Source organism: Rhinoraja longicauda, chromosome 14 (assembly GCF_053455715.1).
Source record: "Rhinoraja longicauda isolate Sanriku21f chromosome 14, sRhiLon1.1, whole genome shotgun sequence".
NCBI classification, from domain to species: Eukaryota; Metazoa; Chordata; class Chondrichthyes; order Rajiformes; family Arhynchobatidae; genus Rhinoraja; species Rhinoraja longicauda.
Genome location: NC_135966.1, coordinates 41,305,151 through 41,331,592, shown reverse-complemented (window position 1 = coordinate 41,331,592; position 26,442 = coordinate 41,305,151). Strand labels below are relative to the sequence as shown.

Genomic DNA, 26,442 nt, shown 5'->3' with positions numbered 1-26,442 from the left:
TGACATCTAGTTCTGCCAACAATGCACGCTCTAGCAAGACTTGACTGGAGGCAAGAAGAAAGAATGGTTGGCCAGAGGCCCTAAGAATGAAGGGGAGGTCAGCCTCAACTAGCAATCAAATCATGTGTCACAAACCATTGGAATCCGATCATGGTAGAAAGGGACATTTTGAAAGTTAGATTTACTGCTTTATAAATGCCAAAGAATAATGAGCAGTCCTATCACACCCAGTCCATTTGGCCCAAGGTAATCTGATTCATTGTATCCATTCTCATCAGTACATGTTCTGCTTAGTTTGGGCATGAGGGTAAAGTTTCTGCACATTGGACCTCAAGGTTGAACACTGGAGCTAGAAGTGGTCAGCTATTGCATTTCCAGCATGTAGCAACCAGCCCTGAATCACAGAGCCTGCTGAAATGTTTGCTATTGAAGATGAGGGCACACTGTGCATCAATGTACCAGGTAGAAATAGTTGAAATACCTGCGGCCCTTATCGTTGTTATCCAACTGATCCCCAAATTAGCACTTGTCATTATGCTATAATTGTCTTTGTTTTTACATCTTCTGGTTAAATACTTAAAAAGAGGAGAATGCTAAGTGTAGCAGGGATAAAAGTGACTATAAACTCACCTGGGCAGGTAAGCAAAACAACTCAAAGCTCTCAGCGATGTGGTTGGACCATCAATAATTGTATCTAAGCTGCATAGTTTGCGTAGGCACGAGAGACAGACAGAGTGTATCTCAGAGTCATCCATGATGTGGGCCTGGATTCACGAATAAGCCGGACCATTACGGAAAAGTTCTCAAAGTGCTGGAGTAACTCAGTGGGTTCAGGCAGCATCTCTGAAGAACATGGATGGGTGCTGTGTTGCAGATTGGGATCTTTCTTGAAGAGATGCTGCCTGACCCACAGCAGTTCGTGCTCTTTTGTGTAAACTGGCATCCACAGTTCCTTGATTCTACATCAAGGAAAGGTTTCCTATCCAGAAGGACATTTTTTGGAAAATCTGAGAGTATCACGGTCTCCATTACTGATATGAGGTTTCACATCCTTGAATTTAATTAAATTAATTGATATCAATGGAGATCAATATTTGAACAAGATTGTGCCCTAGCACCACATGATGCCACCACAATGACCCTCTATGAGTTATTGGCTCCCACTGGCTCCCACTGGCTCCCCATCCCCCAGAGAATCCAGTACAAAATCCTCCTCATAACTTACAAAGCCCTCCATAACCTGGCCCCATCCTACCTGACCGACCTCCTCCACAGGCACACTCCCACCTGCACCCTCCGCTCTGCTGCTGCCAATCTCCTATCCCCCCACATCCGGACCAAACTCAGATCCTGGGGGGACAGGGCTTTCTCCATCGCTGCTCCCACCCTATGGACGCTCTAGCAAGACTTGACTGGAGGCAAGAAGAAAGAATGGTTGGCCAGAGGCCCTAAAACCGTTAAACTACCCCAAACCGTTAGAGACTCCTCCACACTCACCACATTCAAAACATCGCTGAAGTCTCACCTGTTCAGTACTGCCTTCAACCACTGAAGGTCACCTCACCTTCTGTCTCCTTTCTCTGTTCGTTTACTTATTTACTTATTTATCTATTTATTCAATTCCCTATGTTCTCTAAATCTCTGTAAAGCGTCTTTGAGTATATGAAAAGCGCTATATAAATAAAATGCATTATTATTATTATTATTATTATAGGTGATGTTACTTATTTTAGTCAACTTGATTTTGTGTGATGAGAACGTGGGATGCCTTAATGGCACCATTACATCTGAATATCCTGGGTTCATATGATGTCAAGCATGATATGAGCATGATACGTGTTATCTAAACCTAAGTAAAACTTCAATAATCCAGCATTTGCTTGTTGGGAGATCCTGTTGGGGAGCCTGGCATCCGGTTGACTCATGAGTCCGGAATGTGAGCTGGGGTCTGGGGCCACAGCGGGATGTGGGGCCAGAGTTCGAGGGCGTCGACTGCAGCCAGGGCCAGAGGCCGGAGGGTGGGCTGGGTATGTGGGCGGCCAGAGTAGGGGGTTGGTGTCCAGATGCTGCTTGGTCAGGAATATGAGTGGCTGGAACTCAGTCTCCGGAGCTTGTGTATTTCTTAAGGGCCTGTCCCAGTTATGCGATTTATAAGGCGACTTCCGGCGACTGTCAAAGTCATAGCAGATCGCCAAAATGTTCTTCTACCCTACGACAATGACCAAGACAATGCTGAGTCAGGTCGATACAAGTTACTTTTTTTGTGAAACTAGCACCTGGCTAAGAGATTACACCGTCTTCGGAAACATCGCAAAATTCCCACGCTTACCTGACCGTCAAACTGTCGCCTCCAATCTACCTGTCAAATGTCCTGACGGTAAATAAATTGGTTAAACAAAACTATCTTCTGGTATCTTCAAATGCCTTTTCTTAATTTAATATTAAGTGCTTCTAAATGCATCTGCGACAACCTAGCAAACCTGGGGACAGCATGCGACAGCGCCCGCAATAAGCTACGATACCTGGCGACAAGCCAGCTGTCACCGAGAGATTTCTATCTGGAATTTTTTTCCGCGACGCGCCGAGATCCGCTACGATTCATTGAAGACTCCTCATGATCATGCCCGCGACACCCCGGCAAACGTTCGGCGACAGCCTAGTCACTGGCAGTCGCCTTAAAATTGCCTAAGTGGGACAGGCTCTTTACTTCCTTTAAACTCAGAGTTTGCTGAATTTAGACTTTTACGAAATCATAAGAGGAATAGATTGGGTAGACGCACAGAGTCTCTTGCCCACAGTAGGGAAATCGAGAACCAGGGGCCACAGGTTTTAAGGTGAGGGGGGAAAGATTTAATAGGAACCTGAGGGGTGACTTTCACACAGAGGATGGTCGATGTAAAGGAAGGAGAGAGTTGAGGTAGGTGGTATTGCAACGTTTAAGAAACATTTAGACATGTACATGGGCAGGACTGGTTTAGAGGGAAATGGGCCAAACGCAGGCAGGTGGGACTCATATAGATGGGACATGCTGGTCGGTGTGGGCATGTTGAGCTGTAGGGCCTGTTTCCACACCGTATCATTCTTTCACTCTACTGGACAATGTTTTGTACCACCGTGTAACACGTTAAAAAAGCATGAAATGAAAAGCATGAGTGTGTTTGGGTATTAATAACAGTAACATCTAACATCCAGAACATCTGCTGCTCTGGCACCTCTAAAGTGCTGGATTATCAGAGTTATATTGTATTAGGAGCTTGTGATGCCAAGGAGCTAATCACTTTCCATTGTATTTACAGATTTTCAGTAGCACACCAATGTGATGAACCATGGCGGCAGAGAGCTTACGACTTGCAGTCCTTTTGGTGGTGGTTTCTATTTCCAAAGTGAATCTGGAGAAACCGCATGCCCTGCCTTTCCAATTCACCCATCATGTTTACAACGCTACCATCTATGAAAATTCCTCCCCGAAGACCTATGTGGAAAGCAGCATCAAAATGGGCATTCGGGTTACGGAGGCCGTGAGGGATATTAGATATAAAATTGTTTCTGGTGACATTGCAAACATTTTCAAAGCTGAGGAATACTCGGTGGGTGATTTCTGCTTCTTACGCATCAGGACCAGAAGCACAAATATGGCCGTTCTAAACAGAGAAGTGAAGGATCATTATGTTTTGACAGTTCAAGCAACTGAAAAAACATTCAACCATGAAGCCTGGACCAAGATGACGATCCAAATCCTTGACAGAAATGACTTGCGTCCTCTTTTCTCCCCGCTGTCGTATATTGTCTCCATACCAGAGGATGCTCCATTGAGATCAAGTGTTGCCAGAGTCACAGCAACAGATGCCGATGTTGGAAGCAATGCAGAGTTTTATTACGCCTTCAAAGATAGGACTGAAGTCTTTGCTGTTAATCCCACCAGTGGAATTGTCACACTGGCAAGTCGCCTAAATTACACAACCCTGAACCAATATAACCTGCAGATTTTGGCAGTCGACCGCATGATGAAGCTGCATGGGAGAAGTGGGATTGGTAGCGTGGCAAGGTTGGCCGTCAGTGTAGAGCAGGCTGGTACCAGGGTACCTGGTATACTCTCAATGCGCCTGATTCCTCCTGAATCTGACCACTATGCCACATGTGCTATCATCACGGCAGAAGAAGGAGTCGAACAAGTGGATATTGTGGATGGGGACTCATCACATCATTTCCGTGTGGTCCCCGTGTACCATGGCAGTAGGGAGTTTAAGCTAATTTATAACAATGAGGCCAACTGGGCGAGCAATTCCCTTGGCTATAATTTGTCTCTACATGCAAGAAGCAAACGTAACCCAACTAACTATTCACCAGTAAAGGTCATTCATGTACCATCAAAACAGCCAGCAGAATTAAAGTTTGAGAAAGACCTCTATGAAGTTAAATTATGTGAGTTTGCACCTTCAAATAGCCCTGTTGTCATGGTTAAAGCTCATCCTAAACTTCCAAATCAAGTATATAATTTGGAACACAGCCACGGCAGTACAAACTTTAGGATCAATCCTCGCACCGGCCTCATTACCACTGCAGGCCCAATGAACTTTTTGGAACAGTCCCATTTTGAATTGAAAGTGAAGACCAGTGTTGGCCAAATCTCAACAAGAGTTCTTATTGATCTCATGGACAGCAATAATAATGTTCCAGAGTTTATAGCGTCTTCGTACCAGGGGAATATTGATGAAAATGTTCCAATTGGAACAAGTATCTTAACAGTCAATGCAACTGACAAAGACCAAGGGGAAAATGGCTACGTGACGTACAGCATCGCCAACGTGGCTCCTATTCCATTCAACATTCATCCTTTTACAGGGACCGTCGTGACATCTGAGGAGCTGGATTATGAACTCATGCAGCGGGTTTACCATCTACGAGTTTGGGCCTCTGATTGGGGTTCACCATATGACTACGAAATGGAAGTCCCTGTCACAATTTACTTGAAGAACCTGAATGACAACGAGCCACTATTTGAGAAGAACAATTGCCAGGGCAATGTTTCAATACATCTTCCTGTTGGGCACCTCATCACCACTGTCTCGGCGGTCGATGCAGATGAACTCCAAGGGATTAAATACCACCTGTTGTCTGGTAATGAACTGGACTTCTTTGATCTCAATCCGTTTTCTGGAGCACTATTGTTGAAGCATCCGTTGTCGTACAGTCCAGCCAGTGTGCTGCACTTTAATCTTAAGATCACAGCCACAGATGGGGAGAACTATGCCTCTACTATTGATGTTAACCTCACACTTACGGATGACTCGAACATGGTCAGCATGCATTGTGAAGACACTGGAGCAATTAAACTGCTGGCCGAGACCCTCCTACTTTCAGTAAAAGCGCATCATCAACCACTTGAGGATGATTCCTTCTCCTATGTCCACATTGTCAATGCACACACCCCACAGTTTGACGTCAACATTCCAAACTCCATTGATGTCAGAGAGGACATCCCAGTCTCTTCGATCATCTTGAAAATTCACGCGACTGACCCTGACTCTGGTTTCAACGGTAAGCTGCTCTATGTGATCACGGATGGGAACGATGACAGTTGCTTCATTGCAGAGATGGAGACTGGGGATCTGAAGGTTGTGTTACCCTTGGATTATGAAACAACAACTCTTTATACTTTAAACATTTCGATATATGATCTAGGAAGGCCTCAGAAATCTTCTTGGAGACTATTGACAGTGCATGTGCTGGATGCAAATGACAACAAACCGATATTTTTACAGGATAGTTATTCAGCCATAGTTCCTGAAAACATTGAGGTTGGACGAATTGTAGCCCAACTGAAGGCTAAAGATAGTGATCTGGGAGACAATGGAGAAATAAAATATTCACTCTTGACTGACACCAAGACATTTTCCATTGACAAAGCCTCGGGTGTTGTGTATGTCAATGGTGAATTAGATCGGGAGCATCACCCAGTTTATGTTTTGAAGATCGAAGCCAGAGATCAGTCTCGTTTGGAACCCCAACTCTTCTCAACCACCGAGCTAACAGTGGTCCTGAAAGATGTCAATGATAATCCTCCGGAGTTTGTCCCATCTTTCTACAGGGTGAGAGTCCCTGAAGATATACCAGTGGGGACAGTCATAGTGTGGCTGGAGGCCTTTGATCCGGATCTAGGAGAGGGAGGTGACGTGCACTACAGCCTGATCACAAGAGAGAACACTTTCCGTGTGGACAAACGCGTGGGAGCAATCCGCATCAACAAGCAACTAGACTTTGAAACCAATCGCTTCTATAATCTCACGGCTCATGCTGCCGATGACGGAAAACCGTATTCTCTCAGCTCCACTTGCTACGTGGAAATCGAGGTGACTGACGTCAATGAAAACCTTCATCGGCCGCACTTCGCTTCCATTGTGTTCAAAGATGCAGTCAGTGAAGGAGTGCGTGTGGGGACTTCGGTGACGAGGCTCACAGCGCAAGACGAAGACAAAGGGAAGGACGGCGAGATCCGATATTTGATCACCGGCGGAACAGGCCTTGGTATTTTCACGATAAACGGAGAAACAGGTAGGAATGTAAGCAGGAATGTTCAACAAGAACAGACAACCCCTTAATTTTCCCAAATAATAATTTCAATTACGTGCGGTGAATGTCAAAATGACCTCATTTTATAGTAATCTTATATATATCTTATAATTTTATAGTAATATAGTAATCTGTGAAAAGCTCATTTGAATAATGGAAATTATTGAATGTTCGAGAGAAGGAATTATCAGATGACATAAGGTTATAAATGGTTCTTTTCACTCAGCAATACTTAAGGTGAGACACACCACTACTAGTTATGCAAGAGATTTCTGTGGTTCCCATAAAATATATTGGCACTTTACAAATTGAATTGAAGGATTGTAAATTGTTATCTGGAATTAACATTTGCTATTCAAGTTTTCTCAACCAACTGCAATGGAGGTTCAACTAACATTAGAAGCGAAATTAAAGAGAACTTGATGTTAATCTTAAGTGATTCAGACAAAAATAAAACAATTGTGTGGCATCTCGAACAATGTTCCTGATTGGCCCTGCAAAGCTATTTCAGAGTTGGAATGTTAATCTTAATTAATCTTTGTGGGAATTTTGATGGGAGCCATTGGAATGGAAATGTAATATCTTGTGAAGTATATAATTGGCAGATGAGATAGGTTTATAAAATGGAGTCACAAGAGATTAAAGATGCTGGAGATAGACAAAATTGCTGGAGTAACTCAGCGAGACAGGAAGCATTTCTGGATAGATGGAATGGGTGACATTTCCAGAGATGCTGCCTGTCCCATTGAGTTACTCCAGTATTTTGTATCAATCTTCGGTGTAAACAGGCATCTGCAGTTCCTTCCTACACATTAAAGATGCTGGAATCCTGAGTTAAAAACAAACAGCTGGAGGAAGGAACTGCAGTAGTTTGATTTTTGCTTAAGTTCATCAATGGTTTCACTTTACCGAGCATGCTTTAAGGAGGAACACGCCACGACCTCATAAGGCAAGAAATCTCGGTGGCTTCTAATTTCTGTGTTTTAAAGCCTATGAAAATATGTCGGATTGATTTGTGGTTTGAAAGAACTGACGGTAGGGAGGTGTCAAAAGATATCAAAAACATTGCCATCAAGAATTGCTGCATAGTTTGATGATCGTCAATCTAATGCATATGCAAAATTAAAATCTCAGGCATACCTGAAGTATTTTGGTTTAAAAGTAGATTTTAATCTTATTCAGCGCGTAAAACACTGGTTGTATTTAGTGTCAATGCCCAATCAGGGGATACCATAAAATCGCAATATAGCATAAATTTACCTCCAAAAAATGTTGGCGTGCTTTTCCCTGTTGTTTATCCACCCATCTGCCTATCAACCCCCTTGTATCACCTATCACTCACCAGGTTTCGACCCACCCCCAGCTTTCTTCCAACTTTCCCCCCCTCTACTGCAATCAGTCTGAAGAGGGTTCCAACTTGAAATGGGTCTATCCATGTCATCCAGAGATGCTGCCTGACCCACTGAGCCACTCCAGCACTTTGTGTCTCCAATTCTATATCCTTTTTGGATTTCATGTGTTCTAACCTTCTGGAACAGCTTACCATATGGGAATGGCTATACAAGTGAATTTACATCCTGCTCAGAATTACTCATCTGATCAATCAGATGGAAAGTAAAGCCAATAATGTACCTGACCTGATGGATTTCACACCCAACACATTGGATCAAAATTATTCACTAATTGTGGGCGGCACAGCCAGGCCAACAGGTAGCACTGCTGCCTCACAGCGCTAGAGACCGAGGTTCGATCTTGACCTCGGGTGCTGTCTGTGTGGAGTTTGCACGTTCTCCCTGTGACTGCATGGGTTACCCCCAGGTGCTCCGGTTTCCTCCCACATCTCAAAGGTGTGCAGGTTAAGTGGCTTCTGTCAATTGCCCCTTGTGTGTAGGGAATGGATGCGAAAATGGGATAACTTAGAACAAGTATGAATGGGTGATTAATGGTCGGCACGGACCCGATGGGCCGAAGGGCCTGTTTCCATGCAATATCAGTAAACTACACTACTTAATGCCAGAATCTGTTCATTGGGACAAAGAAAACAAAATAAAATAAGGTGGAGAGTCACATGATCGGAGTGAAGTCAGTCTGTAAACATAATCTGCTTCGTCTGATTGCAGGAGTAATAAAGACTGCAGAGTCCCTTGACCGTGAACGATATCCCCACTACTGGCTGACAGTTCTTGCCACGGATTTAGGGGTTATTCCACTGGCAACTTCAACTGAGGTCTTCATCAAGATTATAGACGTCAATGATAATCCGCCTCAGACCACGGAACCTGTTTACTACAGCTCAATCATCGAAAACTCCCCCATAGATATGTCCGTCCTTCGAATTGAAGCCGATGACCCTGATTCGAGCTCACAGGGCCAGCTGACCTTCAGGATCAGCAGTGAAAACCCAAGAGGATTCTTCGCTATTGATCCAAAGACAGGTATGTTAATATTGTCTGGATCCTTCTGTATATGTTTGTCCTCAAGTTTGTTTGTGTGATTGGCTATTTACTGTTCTGTGCAGAATTACTGGAAATGATTTATCAATTTAGCCTCAAGAGGTGGGAAGATCAGATTTGTTGCCATTTTCACAAACTAGAGCCTTGTAGACAAAATATGAATGCATGAAAACATAATTATTGGACTTTTTTCACTGTATAATAATTCATAATTTGTGTTAGGAGGAATCTGGATAATGCTTTCAGCATTAAGCATCTGTTTAGATTAGGGTTGTGCACTAATATCTTTAATGGTGGATTCTGAATGGATAGTTTTGTTTTCTTGGATAGCATTGCTTTCTATTTATACAATACAATACAATACAAACTTTATTGTCATTGTGCAGTGTACAAGTACAGAGACAACGAAATGCAGTTAGCATCTTAACCAGAGTGCATGTGATGGAATAGTAAAACATATAATATATACATATATGCACAGTAGCGGTAGTGGAAATTCCAGTGAGCGAGATTTACAATAGTTCTCGTCATTCTGCTGCAAATTACTTTTATCCGTTGGAAGTATTATTCCTTTTAATATGTCTTTAGGTTAGTGCTGCTTCAGGGGGATTTATTTCTGGTTTTAGACATGCTTATCTTGAATTGTAGACAAATTTTCCTCAGTTGCATTAACAGGCCAGAGAATATTATTCCTCAAGCAAATGCAAAACCGATACTAATATAGGTGCAAAATTCAGTTCAACAGCACCAGAAGATGACTAATTCTATTTGAAATGTAGATTATTTTGGTAAAATTGAGAAATTACTTGTTTCTAGAGCTGTAGAAGTAGGAAATCTGAAATAAAACAGAATACTGATGAGGTTAACCAAGTCAACCAGTATCTGTAGAGAGAGAAAAAGTTTTAACATTCAGTTCAGTGGTCTTTTATGAAGAACTGGTAATAGTTACAGATCAAATACATTTTGCACGACAGGGAAGGGCGAGGAGCGGAGAACAATGAAGAGGATGCCTGTGATAGAAGAGACCGAGAGATACTGAATGAGACTCGGGTTGGTGCTGAGATGAGTAAGGTGATTTGTGCAGAGTAGGTGTATATAGAAGACAAACCAGGAAGAGATTAAAGAAAAACAGTGTTAGAACAATGAGATATAAAGTAGAGAAGCACAATATTACAGATCCTGAAAACCTGAAGTAAAAACCAAGCAGACTCAATAGATCTGTATGAATCCTGCCAGCTTCGATGTGATAACACTTCTGGACATATCTTTCCTCTACTTGCCTTTCAGCATTCCATAGGGAACTTTCCTCCATGATACTCTAGCTTACTCAGTTTTTTTCTGACTTCCGCAACACGAAGTTGGCGCAGCGGTAGAGTTTCAGCCTTACAGCGCCAGAGACCCGGGTTTGATCCTGACTATGGGTGCTGTCCTTGCGAAGTTTGTACGTTCTCCCCGTGACTGCAGGGGTTTTGCCCGGGTGCTCCCGTTTCTTCCACACTCCAAAGACGTACAGGGTTTGTAGGTTAATTTGGCTTCGATGAAAATTGTAAAATTGTCACGAGTGTACGGGTATCGCTGGTAGGCGCAGACTCGGTGGTCCGAAGGGCCTGTTTCCGCACTATATCTCTAAACTAAACTAAACTAAACTACCCTTCGACCCGAAACGTCACCCATTCCTTCTCTCCCGAGATGCTGCCTGACCTGCTGAGTTACTCCAGCATTTTGTGAATAAATCGATTTGTACCAGCATCTGCAGTTATTTTCTTATCCCACTACCCTTCTCACAGATCAGCAATTGAAGGAGATTCACCTTCTGCCAGTTTAGCTCTTTTCTTTCCTGTTGGAACCCAAATATTTCTTCCAGATGAAGCAATGATTCAACTATTTCATCCAGTGTACTCCATCGTGTCGACCTCATAGTGTGGTCTCTGCACAGGGAAACCAGAATGGGTGACCATTTTGCAGAGCACATTATTTCATCCAGACGGGTGACTCTGAGCGTCTAGTTGCCGTCCACTTTAATACTTCATCCAACACTCACTCTGACCTCTCTGAAATGGCCTCCCACCATATTCCAATAAAGCCCAGTATAAACTTGACAACAGCATCTCATCTTCCAACCAGGCACATTGCAACCATCAGGACTTAACACGAGCTTCAATAATTTTGGATGATTAGCCCCTCCAGTTTCCATTAGAGTTGGCTACTTCCAATGAAAGATGATCAACCTGCCTCATTAACACCATTTCTTTCTCAAAAAAGACACAAAGTTCTGGAGAAACTCAGCGGGTCAGGCAGCATCCCCAGAGAACATGATGGGTGACATTTCGGGTTGGGTCTCTTCCTCGGACTAATGAAAGAGTCAGACTGACCCTTCATTAGACTGATGAAGAAGGGTCTGAAGAAGGGTCCCGACACGATTGTCAGGTATCCATGTTCTCTGGGGATGCTGCCTGATCTGCTGAATAACTTAAGCACTTACTCTCCAATTATTGGAAACCAGCATCTGCAGGTCCTTGTTCCTACCTTCTGTTCCTGTTTCTACAGATACTTCCTAACCTTATGAGTGTTTACTGATTTTATTTCAGATATCCAGCATCTGCAATGTTTTTGATTCTCAAGATTGCACAAGAGTTGCAGAATTTTTCTTTTTCTTTCCCTCTTCTCCCTCCTTATATTTTATTTAGTTTTTCCTTTCGTATCTCCCCACTGGATTATCGGCAATAAATAAGGCTTTGTCATCCAGTCTCAGCCAGTATCACCACCAATTACTTTAGTTTAGCCTGTCCTGTCTTACTCTGCCCCTCCCTATTTCTGAACATTGGAATCAATTTGATTTCCAAATACTCCAAATACTCCCAGTTCCATTGAAAGATGAGCAACCTGAGACATTAACACTTGTTCGTGAAATGTTGTCTGACCTGCTGAGCATTTCCACCATTCTCTTTTTTAATGATAGCTTTTAAACTTACAATTACACTTAATTATTGAACATGCAACATTTCATCAACATAATTAATTGCTAAAAGCATCGTCATTTGGTGATTAGATTTGGCCAAGACAGTTTTTTAGAGATTAGAATTGTAAATGCATTGTGAATTGTTGTGTATTCAGTGGTTCGATAGACAATAGACAATAAGTGCAGGAGTAGGCCATTCGGCCCTTCGAGCCAGCACCGCCATTCAATGTGATCATGGCTGATCATTCACAATCAGTACCCCGTTCCTGCCTTCTCCCCATACCCCCTGACTCTGCTATCTTTAAGAACTCTATCTAGCTCTCTCTTGAAAGCATCCAGAGAATTGGGCTCCACTGCCTTCTGAGGCAGAGAATTCCACAGATTTACAACTCTCTGTTCTAAATGGCCTACCCCCTATTCTTAAACTGTGGCCCCTGGTTCTGCTCTCCCCCAACATTGGGAACATGCTTCCTGCCTCTAACATGTCCAACCCCTTAATAATCTTATACGTTTCAATAAGATCCCCTCTCATCCTTCTAAATTCCAGCATATACAAGCCTAGTCGCTCCAGTCTTTCAACATATGACAGTCCCGCCATTCCGGGAATTAACCTAGTAAACCTACGCTGCATGCCCTCAACAGCAAGAATATCCTTCCTCAAATTTGGAGACCAAAACTGCACACAGTACTCCAGGTGCGGTCTCACTAGGGCCCGGTACAACTGCAGAAGGACCTCTTTGCTCCTATACTCAACTGGTGCAATGGTGCTTTGTTTGTCACATATGCAACTACACAATGAAATTATTTTTTGTGCATATATTACACATGTAGGCCCTGCCATGTTTTAGCGCCTTGTCCAATGTCCAAAGTCCAGTTGGCCTGCGCGCTCGATGTACTGGAGCAGTTCCCGTGAACTGACGTCACTCTCCTCGCCCGTCCATCTTTGTATCCCGGGGGTGCCTCCTGCAGTCGACCTTGAAGGCGCTGGAAGCACTACCCTGGTTCACCCTCCTACCGGCCCTTGCTCCTCTGCGTCTGGCATCTCCAGCTCCTTCCTGGTTCTACCGTCCGGCGAGCCTTCGGGCGGGTTCCAGGTCCCACTGACCGATGAACCTTTGGGCAGGTCTGCAGTCCGACAAGCCTTCGGGGGCCTCCGTCGACTGACGAGCCATCAGATGGACCCCGCCGACCACCGGGCCAACGGGTGGGGCCCCACCGACCGCCAAGCCTTCAGGCTTTCCAGGCGGGCACCGTGGCCATGGGACCTCAGGAAGGCTTCCGCCGCCTGGCACCTCATTGTTGGTTTGGTGTAAGGTTCCAGTAATTGTTCTTTCTTTCTGAGGGAAAGACATGCCACATGCCACATGCCGAACTGTTTCCGTGCTGTATGACGTTATGACTTTGTGGCCTCGCGGCATCTGGAGAGGAGGGAGGGTGCCAGCAGCTCCCCTTGAGGATTGTAACTCCATGCAATGTAACTCAACATCGCCAGCAATGGATCAGTGGTGAACTGTACAGACGTACAGAATGAATTATCATTGGGTAGCTTACAACTCTACGCTATGAACATTGAATTCTCCAATTTCAAGTATACTCCCCTATTCCTTCTGTCTTTCCTGTACACCCCTCTAATCTGGTGCACACATGCTTCTCCCAATATCTCCCACCTCCTCAGTCACCATGCTCCTTTCTCCTCCTCCAAACACTCATCTTCCATACCCGAGTACTTTATTCTCCTCCCTCTGGCTTTACATTTCACTCCTCCTTTTTGTATATGACGTCTTTTCATCTCTTTTTCTCCTCTGGCCTTTGTCACCTACTCCACCCATCTTCCAATCAAATCCCTCTCATCTATAACCACCTATCACTTGCCAAACTTTGTTCTACCCCTCCCTCCCACCCCCCCCCACAGCTTTCTCCATCTTACTGAAGCAGAGTCCTGACCTGAAACGTCACCGGTTTGTTCCCTCCACGGATGCTGCTTGCTCCGTTGAGTTCCTCGAACACTTTGAGTTTTGCTCAGGATTCCTGCTTCTGCAGGTCCTTGCATCTCCAGAATGTTATCATTTATTGCGAAAGGCAGCAAACACAAAAGGAGCAATGTTTTGCCTCTGTTTGGTTTAGTTTAGTGGTACAGCGGGTGTGACAGGCCCTCCGAGTCCGCACCGACCAGCGATCCCCGCACATTAACATTATCCTACCAACACTAGGGACAATTTTACACGTACACCAAGCCAATTAACCTACATACCTGTGTCTTTGGAGTGTGGGAGGAAACTGAAGATCTCGGAGAAAACCCATGCGATCACGGGGAGAATGTACCAACTCCGTACAGACTGCGCCCGTAGTCAGGATGGAACCCGGGTATCCGGCGCTGCAAGCACTGTAAGGCAGCAACTCTACCGCTGCACCACCGTGGCCGCCCGCGCTGTCAGAAAAGCATTGGAGAACCCACATCTGGAGTGCTGTGTACACCATTATCTCCTTACTACATTTAAAAATGTTTACAGCTAACACTTAGAAAAAGCAGGTTTCTTTAAGAGAAAATATTGGACAGGTTAGGCTTGTAATTGCTGCAGCTTAAGGGAGTAAGAAGAGACTTGTTTGAAACATAGTATCCTAGGTGTCTTGATGGGACTGATGTAGAGATAATGTTTCTTCTTGAGGGAGGATTTAGAACTTGGGGTTATAGTTTAAAAAAAGGTGTCTTCCATTTAAGACAGAGATGAGAGAAATGTTTTCTCTCAGATGTTTCTGAGTCTCTTGAACCTTCTTCAAAAGGCAGTGGAAGCAGAGTCTATGAATATTTTAAGGCACAAGTAGGTAGATAATTGATAAACCAATCACCAAAAGGTTATCACAAAAAGCAGGAGTATCTCAGCAGGTCAGACTGCACCTTTGGAGAAAAGGAATAGGTGAAAAAAAAGAAAATACTGCAAAATGAGACAGCTAACTCATTTTAAATGTTTCGGGTCGAGACCCTTCTATAGACTGTTCCGTTTTTGGATTCAATAATGCTGTTGAATATTGTTATGTTCACGATGCGCATTTTCAAATGAAAATATTTATTAATTTAAACAATCTCACTTTAAATGAGCTAGCTGTCTCATTTTGCAGTACTTTCTTTTTTTTTTGTAACAGATCATCTTACCAGCATTAAGATATACTTACAAATTATATATATAAACTAGGCAGCTCTCAAGTTAGAAGTGATATGAGAGAACATGACTTATCAATGGTCTTTAAAGGAATTCCACGTCAGTTTCAAATGGCAGAGAGTTACTCATTTCTGCACATTATCATTGCCTAGAGGCAGTAAGTAAAGGCAGACTCATCTTTGAAAAAAAAGGGAACCAGCAATTTGAGTTCCATTTTCCTGTTCGGACATGACTGGCAAAGGCTTCAAATAGCAGTGAAGCAAAGACATCTGCACACATTATTACTCCTTTTCACTCGGTGCTCCTCTGTTTATTATGTGCAACTTGTTTTCAATTTGGATTGTTCAAATTGAAAGATATTTGCCCAGAAGTTAAATATCTTACAAAGAGTGCTGTGGTTGTATTGGAAGTTCAGTGTCTGTTTGCTTTCTGCCATCATTCTATGAAGATGGAGTATATTGGGATATGCTTACAAAGGCATTGATAAGCTTAGCAACGTCAGACTGAAGAGGGGTTTCGACCTGTAAAGTTGAGTCCGAAGAAGGGTGTTGCCCCGAATCGTCACATATCCATGATCTCCAGGGATGTAAGAAAATAACTGCAGATGCTGGTACAAATCGAAGGTATTTATTCACAAAATGCTGGAGTAACTCAGCAGGTCAGGCAGCATCTCAGGAGAGAAGGAATGGGTGACGTTCTTCCCATTCATTCTCTCCTGAGATGCTGCCTGACCTGCTGAGTTACTCCAGCATTTTGTGAATAAATAATGATCTCCAGGGATGCTGCCTGACCTTTTGATTTACTCCAGCACTTTGTGCCCTTTTGTGAAGCAAATTTCCAGTTGGAAGAAGAACTGAAGACTGCCATGATGTTTCAACGGGATTTAAGCAAATTCCATGTCATTTTGATCTGGCAGATCATTACTCTTTTTCAACTTTGTATTGTGCTGTTTTCTTTGCCCAGAGATAGCAATAGAGAATATGGTTCACCTATTGGCCATTGACTAAAATTGTCTCTCGTATTTCCCAGAATGATTTGAAAAGAGGTTTTTTTCACCAAAGATCCCATCAGCATTTTAGGCCGAGGATTGTTTGACCAGAAGGATGCACAGTTGTGGCAATGGTGGGAATAATTTTGGGCCTTTCTCTAGATTTCATTCCCTGTAGAAATTGTAGGAAGATGGGTGCTATTTGTGCACGGTTTAGTGTAAATTGTGTTAAAGTTTAAATTCTAGGTGCATGCATTTCTTCCCAAAGTACACAAAAGCCAAGGTCAAAACCTCCTCAGAAAGTTAGTGACATAAAATTGTGGTAGAGTTGAATCTTTATTTGCTGACATTGAGACAGACACAGAAACTCTATTTTCCCACACAAAAAAATCAGTAGCAATGACTGGAGAAAGGCAAAGTGATTGGAGATATTCTTCATTGTTCAATGCTAGGAAAATCGCAGACATGTGCAAGTTGGTAGGTTAATTGTTCCCTGTGAATTGGTGCTAACGTGTGGCGCATTCTTGGGAATGCGGGATAATAAAATGGATTAGTGTAAAAACAAATACTTGATGGTTGGTGTGGTCTCAGTGGACCAAAGGGCCTATTTCAGTACCGTATCCCTCTATGAAATCCAGCTACACAGCAAAGGAAACATTAGCCATGTATGGCAGGAGTAACTGAACAATTATTGGGCAATTTTTTGGCAACTTTAGTCACAATGACTAATATATTTAATAGATTATTCAATCGCCTTTTTGCATATTTAAGGAATGAACATTGTGGATGCTGGAGGGTGGAAATGTTTAACTCAACCAGATGTACTTGATCTTTAGTTTTGTTTATTGTTGTCACGTGTACCAGATATAGTGAAAACCTTTATTTGCATGCTATCCAGCCAAAGAATAGGCTACACATGCTGTAAATATGCACCGCCGACTGAAAAGGTTGCAGCTTTTGCCTTTAAAATGTTCTGTCCCTTTTGCTTTTAGGTCTCATCACCACCACAGCACGTAAGCTGGACCGTGAGAAGAGAGATGAGCACAACCTGGAGGTGAGTGGGCCAAAAGTGCTGGCTTCCTGTCAATGTGGTGAGACACAACAGTGGAGCACAAAACAACAGGGGCGGCACGGTGGCGCAGAGGTAGAGTTGCTGCCTTTCAGCGAATGCAGCGCCGGAGACTCGGGTTCGATCCTGACTACGGGTGCTGTCTGTTTCGGAGTTTGTACCTTCTCCCCGTGACCTGCGTGGGTTTCCTCCCACATTCCAAAGACGTACAGGTTTGTAGGTTAATTGGTTGGGCAAATGTTAAAAAAAAAAAAATTGTCCCTAGTGGGTGTAGGATAGTGTTAATGTGCGGGGATCGCTGGGCAGAGCGGGCCCGGTGGGCCGAAGGGCCTGTTTCTACGCTGTATCTAAAAATCTAAAAATCTAAACAGCAACTCAATGGTCAGACTGGCAAAACTCACTCAGTCTCTTCACACAGAATGGGTGCATTAATATACTTTTTGATTCTGGAGTTACTTTTATAATGAAGAATGAATAGCCGAGCCTGCGACTAATATTCGTGTAAGTCCTTGCATTCTTCCTGCTTGGGTATTCCGTGTAAGCTTGCTCCTTTCCCCACTTTCCCCTTCCTTCAGAAGTTTCCTTCCTGGGAACTGCCTGGAATGGTTCCCATAACCCAGCTCCATTTGGAAGATTGATTCTCCATCACATCCCAATCCTTCATGATACATTGTATGATCTGCAATGAGGCAGGAGGTGACACAGGTAGCAGCCCTTGGGTGTTTGGCATAACAGGAGGAAATTGGCTATTGCCTCTTCCTATCACGTTAACTCCTCGGTCATAAACAGAGGCTGTACTCGGCAGAACTGGCGAATGCCCTTGAGAAAACTCTTCCTCGGTCAATGCTAACCAGCTGTGAACACTGGACATTGCACACAGCAGGTGGCCCCATAGTAAATGTAAGAACATAAGAACTAGCACCAGGGGTTGGCCATCCTTCAGCCTGCTCCACTCTTCATCAAACATGGCTGACATTTATCCGGCAATATCCACATTTCCCTTCATTCCGGCATTTGAAAGATCGCAACAATGTCTATCAAAATTTTCTTTTACGACTTACAAGATGTTGCCAAGACTAGAGGGTCTGTGAGCTATAGGGAGAGGATGAGTAGGCTGGGACTCTATTTCCTGGAGTGAAGGAGGATGAGGGGTGATCTTATAGAGGTGTACAAAATCATGAGAGGAATAGATTGGGTAGATGCACAGAGTCTCTTGCCCAGTGTAGGCGACTGGAGGACCAGAGAACATGGGTTTAAGGTGAAGGGGAAAAGATTGAATAGGAATCTGAGGGGTGACTTTTTCACACGAAGGGTGGTGGGTGTATGGAACAAGCTGCCAGAGGAGATAGTTGAGGCTGGGACTATCTCAATGTTGAAGACAGGCACATAGGTAGGACAGGTTTGGAGGGATATGGACCAAATTCAGGCAGGTGGGACTAGTGTAGCTGGGACATGTTGTCCAGTGTGGGCAAGTTGGGCTGAAGGGCCTGTTTCCACGCTGCATCACTGTATGACTCTGTGCCTGTATCTGTCACGTAAAATGAAGAAGAGTTAGTGAACAAAGGTGATTGGTAAAAGAACCAAAAGTCAATGGGGATTTTTTTTTAAATCCAGCAAGCTGTTAAGGTCTAGAATGTGCTACCAGGGGAGACAATGGAGGCAGGTTCAATCATGACATTTAAAACAGAAGTAGATAAATGCAGTACTTGAAAGTTTAATAAAAAGCTATGGAGAGAGGGTGGGAATGATTGAGCTACGATTGTCCTTGCACATAACTGGCATACACTATGGCCTCTTTCTGTGTTGTGACCTTACTGTGATCCCATGGCGTATGTGCGGGCAGATTTTGAACAACATGTAATGGTCAGGAGATGGGGGCGAGGCAGTAGACCTCCAGAGCACTTTACCACAAATAGTGAAAGGCCTAGATGGAGTGAATGTGGAGAGGATGTTTCCACTAATGGTAGAGTCTAGGGCCAGAGGTCATAGCCTGAGAATAAAAGGACGTACCTTTAGGAAAGAGATGAGGAGGAATTTCTTTAGTCAGAGGGTAGTGAATCTGTGGAATTTATTGCCACAGATGGCTGTGGAGGCCAAGTCTTTGGGTATTTTTAAGGCAGAGATTGGTAGATTCTTGATCAGTAAGTGTGTCAAAGGATATGGGGAGAAGACAGGAGAATGGTGCTGAGAGGGAAAGATAGACCAGCCATGACTGAATGGCGGAGTAGACTTGATGGGCCAAATGGTCTAATTCTGCTCCGATCACTTGTGAACTTATGAACGTCCCTGTCAGCAGGGACACAGGCAGAATATCATGGTCTGCCCATCTTGACGAACAGGAATAATTACGAGGCTTACGATCCAACGAACAGTCCTGGTCACGAGGAGATTAATTCTGCACCTTGCTTTGAAAGATTACAGCTGGATTCTATGATCAGTGCGGTATCTTACTCTTCATTAGATTCACAGCCTGGGGCGAGAAGTTAAGTCTCGCAGTTTGAAACTTAGAAATCATATCGTGCTGCTGCCTTTATTTTCCCGCTGGGATGGTTTCCGTGAATTCCCGCTTGCCATCGGATTGCAGGCATTTGCCGTGCAATTTTCCATCCTATCCTCCATCAATTACATGTGGGAAATTTCGTGATCCATCTCATTGCGGCCACGAACACAATTGAAATGATTTCACAGTGAGTGTTATTCACAAATCGACAATTAACCCTTCTGCTTCATATCCACCCCCTAGTGTGGGTATCTAAATGAGAGGTGACTGAACTTGAAATGAATGTAACACATTATATATTTTCCTGTGCATTGGCTGAACTGAGTGGCTCCCGGAACTGCACGGTGCAGGGTATTTTTGACCCCATGGCAAAAACCGATTCTCTCTGCTTTCTCACAGGTGACTGTCAGTGACAACGGCATTCCTCCAAAGCAGTCCACAGCAAAGGTGGTGGTGGAGATTATGGATGAAAATGACAATGCTCCCAGGTTCCCAGAGGTTCTGTACAATGTTAGGCTGCTGGAACGCAACGGCTCCGACAAGCCAGAACCAATCTACAAGGTGATCGCTTCTGACCAAGACGTGGGTCCCAATGCGGATGTCACCTACAGCATTGGAAGCAACTCCAACGAAGAGAAATTCAGCATTAATCCTAAATCTGGGATGGTTTCGTCCATGTGGGCATTCTTGCCAGGAGACTACGACATCCTAACAGTAAGTGAGAATATGCCTTTTCTTTTTCCTAACTGGATTAAACTTAATTAAAAAGAATTTTGAATGTCCTCTGCGTGGATGGAATCAGAGCATGGGAAATAAAATGGAATGGTCAGGATGAAGTCTCGTGGAGTAGGTAGGAACACCCCCAAATGAAGGGTTGGTTGCAGCACCTTTGGCTTCTGGTGAGAGTTTCCAAGCAGAGAGGATGACCAATGTAAAAGAGCCGCATAAATTGATGGGTGGACTGTAATCATGCATAGTCTTTTCGCTGACTGGATAGCACGCAACAAAAAAGCTTTTCAATGTACTTCAGTACATGTGACAATAATAAACTAAACTAAAAAAAAACAAATATGAGTCCCTTTAAAAGCCCACGAGGACCACAATCGATAGGACAAGTTTCGAGGGATATGGGCCAAATGCAGGCAAGTGGGACTAGTGCAGATGGGACATGTTGGCCGGTATGGGCAAGTTGGGCCGATGGGCCTCTTTCCACGTTGAATGATTCTATGACTCCGCGGCACAATGCAATGTTACCCATTCCACCCAGATGGAAACAAGCCTGCAACAGATCTATAGAACGAAGAGGTCTTCAGCTGAGTGCAAAATGTTCTCTTGTGGGGCCTAGAGGAAGAATTAATCTCCTTCCACTTGCAAAACCTCCAATTCTCCTGCAAAACATTTCCAAGAAGTCCACTCCCTGTTGTTTAGCTGGAAACTTGAAGATGGCTAAATGTTGCTGGAAGTGTTGGCAAATGGTAACCATTGCATACCCTTCTGTGGCCCATTTAGTAGTTGTTGGGTGATTGAGGCATTAGATTTTAATTAACTTATCACTGTGCCATCAGACAGAAAATCAACGTGCTAATTAAAGAGTTTCAAATCTTCCACAAATTATTTTGAATGTGTCCCCTTTGCATCTCAGCTTCAGGGAGGAAAGAACTCTAATATCTTACCAGAATTGTTGAAGTATCATTGCTTTATGTTGGAGGTGAGCCAACCTTGTCAGGAAGGAGTAGATCGTGGATATACATTTCTTATTGCAAACGGTACCTGAGGCATCATCTTTTAACAAAAACAAACATTGTTGAACGTAAGATGCACAACTCACACGTGCTTCAGGCAACAATGAAAGATAGCTTATCTATTGTTGCCTACTTTTCCTTGTGTATTTGTCTTCATTGTCTACTTAGCTCAGGCTTTAGTTTAGTTTAGTTTATTTCAGATACCAAATGCAAGAGCTTTGAAAGGCATGTTCACTAAATTATTTTCTTTGCATGTTGGTCTGATGCTCTTTTGTTCATTTTTGGGTCGGGCAATTTCATAAAAATTTGGCCTTTCACCCTCCTCGTGCTTCTTGGGAAGAGGGAGCATATCGAGGAGAAGCGGCAGATTCCTGGGCTTCAGAAGTGAAGACTAGGGAGATGGCAAAGGTGATTGCAGGAGATACAGTCTCATAACAATGGGAAAAACAATTCTGGACCCGATAACTTAGATTTTTTTGAAATAAAAACAATTATTTCACAGAAACAGATCATCCAACCCAACTGGTTGTTGCTTCACACGAACATACTAATTCATACAGTTTATTTTCTTTCTGCCTTCAGATACATTAATGTTTTGACCACTTTAACTCCTCTTCCCATTCCCACACTGACCGCACTGACCTTTCTGGCCTTGGCTTCTCCATTGCCAGCGTGAGGCCAAACACAAACTGGAGGAACAGCACCTCATATTCCGCTTGGGTGGCTTGCAACCCAATGGTATGAGCATTGAATTCTCAATGTTTAGGTAATCTCTCACTAACCACCTGCCTCCCCCTTTTCTCCCCCGCACAGTCCCCTCTCTCTTCCCCACCCTTTCCTTTCGTTCACTATACCCCACCTTGGCTTCCACCTATTTCTCCCATCCACCCACCTCCTTTCCCCCTCTCCTGCTATTTTGCTCCCTCTGGCTTTGCAGTCTGCCTTTGTTCCATCCATCTGCCTATCAAAACCCCCTCACGCCTTTGTCCACCTGTTTCCTGACACGCTTTGTCCTGCCTGTCCTCTTTTCCAGCATTCTTCTCCCCTCCCTACAATCAGTCTGAAGAAGGGTCTCGACCTGAAACATCACCTATCCAAGTTCTCCAGGGATGCCGGCTGACCCGTTGAGTTACTCCTGCACTTTATGTCCTTTTGTGTATTATCTGGCATCTGTGGTTCGCTATTTCTACTCGTTGACAATATCATTTGTTGAGCAATTTTATCCGATCACTCAGTGATGTTTGGAAATAAACTTGTCAAACCTGCCTTAATTTGACCAGGGAGAAGAGCCAGAAAAATGTTGAAGAGTAATCAGCCACGTAATTGATGTAATAACACACTGTTGTATCTTTTTGTAGGAAAACAGGAAAAGGTTTATCAATTTATGAAGCTGGTTGAAAGCGAAATGACATTTAAAATATTGCACCATTCGAAACATTTTAATCACACTTTCTGGGGACAAGAAATCTCTTATATACGATTAAAATATGAAAGCTCAGGAACAAGAAAGGAATGTTTGGATTATTGCTTCAGCATGTTTAAACCGTCTTCTTGGCTTCTGTTTAAGAAAAATAGAACTAATGATTTTGATAAGCCCTCAGGAAAATGGAAACTGAAAAGATCACTGTGAACCATGGCTTGTTTTGAGGATGGCTGATAATGTATGTAGAAAGGAACTGCTGATGCTGGTTAATACCAAGGATAGACACAAAGTGCTGGAGTATCTCAGTGGGTCAGGCAGCATCTCTGGAGAAAGAGGATGGGTGATGTTTCGTGCTGGGACCCTTCTTCAGACTACTGGTGTAGTCACAGTGTGTTTTCCTGGAAATTAATAACAGAAGATGATACAAAGTGCAAAATAAGCATGCTTTTCGCAAGTCTTTCTACCCCTCTTCATAGACTTCTATTACTTTCTGCTGTCTCAGTTCTTCTTAAATACATCTCTGCTCCTTGCTTTTACCACCTGAAGTTTCACATTCTAACCTGTCTCAGGGTAAAGCAGCGTTCTATTCTAAATTTACTAGTGAATATCTTATATTTTATAGCCATTACTTAGGGAATCCCTCACAAGTGCAAAATATTTTCTCTATATCTATCCTATCAGAACCCCATAAATTGGTCTACACCTACACACCTGCATTAAGTCACTAAGTAATTACCTTATATTTTTTGAGAAACAATCACCTGTCTAGTCAATCTTTTCCATTATTTACAATCATTCGCTCCTGTGTAATCTTTCTCCAGTGCCTCCATATCTGTTTTGATAAAGACCACAATTAAGCACCAGATCCGTTGCAATCAATCTAGAGTAGAAGCTCACATGCATTTAGATACAACTGTAATATCTTGGATGAACAAAAGTCGTATGGAATTTCACTAATTCTTCTAGAAATTCAACTAAAAATTGCATTTGTTATGGACTTTTCCCATTTAATCATTGAGAGAAATGAAAATCCATGGGATGGACTCTGAAATAACCTGAATCCCAAGGTACTAAAGGATTGCCAGAAATCAGCCCAATATACCGAGACACAAGGAGGATTTGGTGGGACAAGAGCAGGCAGAAACATTGGGTCTGCCAGGGCAGTCATGCTGGTGGATTTTGGGAAGGGCACAGCAATGGGCTGGGTGGTGGTTGCGGAACTCTCAGGTTTGGAGGCTGAGAAGGGGAAGTTGATGAGATCGATAACAGTGTAGGAGACGTTGCCCTGGCGTTCATCTGTGTGGTCATGGTCAAGGGGTAGGAATGAGGAGGAGTCTGAGAGCTGACACCTGCCTCAGCATCGTAGAGGTCAGCCCACCATACTATGACACCTGCCTGAATATTCCAATGATAGACTCAAAACGCCGGAGTAACTCAGCGGGACAGGAAGATTCTTCTCCTCTGGAGAGAAGGAATGGGTGATGTTTCGGGTCGAGACCCTTCTTCAGACTCAATGGGTGACATTTTGGGTCGAGACCCTTCTATAGATTCAATATTCCAATCTAGTTGATTGATGGAGTGTCCAATTTGACACACACTGACAAACCAGTGTCTTAATCATTTGTGCACATGTTTAATCCTGGAAGATATGATTATAATCTGGATTAATCTTTGGACCAACAGGTTTTCAAAGCAATTAGAATAACTGCCATCATCCTACGAGTAAAAATATGTCTCTGACCTCCAATTATGTTTGAAACTGTAAACTGCATTACAATTACGTCTACATGCTTCTGAGTATTTGAAAAACTGGCACCATGATCTGTCTCAAAGTTTATTTGTATGGTGAAAGCAAGTTTGATTTTCTCATCCGTTTTGGTAATTTTGCTTGTTGAAGCCCAGTTACTACATCATGGCTGATACGTGGTTTGTAGTGCACATAGATTAATATTTGGTGCGCTGTGGTTGGAAATCCACGATAAGACCTGGGCCCACAATGCAGGAGAAAGTGAGAACATAGAAGGAAGCATAAAAAAGATGGAAGGTGTATTTTAAAGTTAGAAGGATAAAGAGGAGAGAAGAGCAATACAATACAATAGATAGCAAAGAGATTTTGACAGGCAGTTAAATTGGGTTAATTGGAGACAGGAGAGCAAATTGGAAATGAACAACTGTCCCGAAACGAGAATGGACAGATGACTCGAGTTTGAAGAAAGGTCCCGACTCAAAATGTCGCCCACAACTCTGAAGAAGGATCTTGATCCGAAAGGCCATCTGTCCATTCCCTCCGCAGGGAAGCTCCCTGAATTGTGGAGTCTCTCCAGCGCTTTGAGTTTTGCTCAAGATTCCAGCACCTGCAGTGCCTTGTGTCTCCGCTTTACTGCTCCACTGCAAAGTATGGCTACTTTGGTGGGTGGCACAGCTGAAAGAGCACAGCATCACAGCGGCAGATACCTGGGGTCGATCCTGATCCTGATATATGGGGGTATGGGGAGAAGGCAGGAACGGGGTACTGATTGAGAATGATCAGCCATGATCACATTGAATGGCAGTGCTGGCTCGAAGGGCCGAATGGCCTCCTCCTGCACCTATTGTCTATTGTCTATTGATCTCGGGTGCTGCCTGTGTGAAGTTTGCTCGTTCTCCCTCTGGCCGTGTGGGTTTCCTCCGGGTGCACCGGTTTCCTCCCACATCCTAAAGATGTGCAGGTTTGTAGGCTAATTTCCCTCTGTAAATTGCCCGTAATGTGTAGGGAGTGGATACCAAATGGCATTACATTGAACTAGTAAACTGGTGATTGATGGTCGGCTAGACTGGAGGGTCGAAGGTCCTGTTTGCATGCTGTATATCTAAACTAAACTAAGTTTTCCTCTCTCAGTCAGCATTCTGGGAGAAACACTCTCACTGCTCCCTGTCTGTGGTTCCTGTTGCTTTCCTGCTGCTTGACCAATATATCCACCTGTCCATATATCAGTCTAAAGAAGGGTTCCCACCCAAAACATCGCCTGTGCATTCCCTCCACAGATGCTGCCTGACCTGTTGAGTTCGTCCAGCACTTTGTGTTATGCCAGATATGTAGTGAGAGCATGCCCCTATGTGGTTTGCAGATACATGAACAGACAATAGTTCATTACCTGTGTAGAAAGGAACTGCAGGTGCCGGTTTACACCGAAGATAGACACAAAACACTGGAGTAACTCAGTGGGACAGGCAGCATCTCTGCAGAGAAGGAATGGGTGATGTTTCAGGTCGAGACCTTTCTTCAGACTGAAGAAGGGTCTCGGCCAGAAAGGTCATCCATTCCTTCTCTCCAGAGATGCCACCTGTCCCGCTGAGTTACTCCAGCATTTTGTGTCTATCAATAGTCCTAGATCTATTCTGTGTATTTTAATTAAGTTTTAGTTTAGTTCATTGTCACGTGTACCGAGGTACAGTGGAAATTATGCTGGAGATTGTTAACAGATATATTGGCACAAAGTCTATGCATTTTGGATTTGTTACGTTTGCAGTTATAATTAAAATCTGGCAGATAACAAACAGTTGCACTTTCTAATTATATTTAATGATTGCTTCAAAGGAT

At 43.6% G+C, this 26,442-nt stretch overlaps 1 protein-coding gene across 1 annotated transcript in view; it reads left to right on the top strand.

Annotated features, from left to right (window-relative positions):
• The first annotated feature begins 3,326 nt into the window (after window positions 1-3,326).
• LOC144600221 (protocadherin Fat 1-like) overlaps window positions 3,327-26,442 on the top strand; it is a 119,849-nt gene continuing 96,733 nt past the window's right edge. The window contains exons 1-4 of the mRNA XM_078411753.1: window positions 3,327-6,552; window positions 8,691-9,005; window positions 17,121-17,182; window positions 20,097-20,411. Of these exons, the coding sequence (XP_078267879.1) occupies window positions 3,327-6,552; window positions 8,691-9,005; window positions 17,121-17,182; window positions 20,097-20,411 (3,918 nt within the window). The remainder of the gene's footprint in view (window positions 6,553-8,690; window positions 9,006-17,120; window positions 17,183-20,096; window positions 20,412-26,442) is intronic.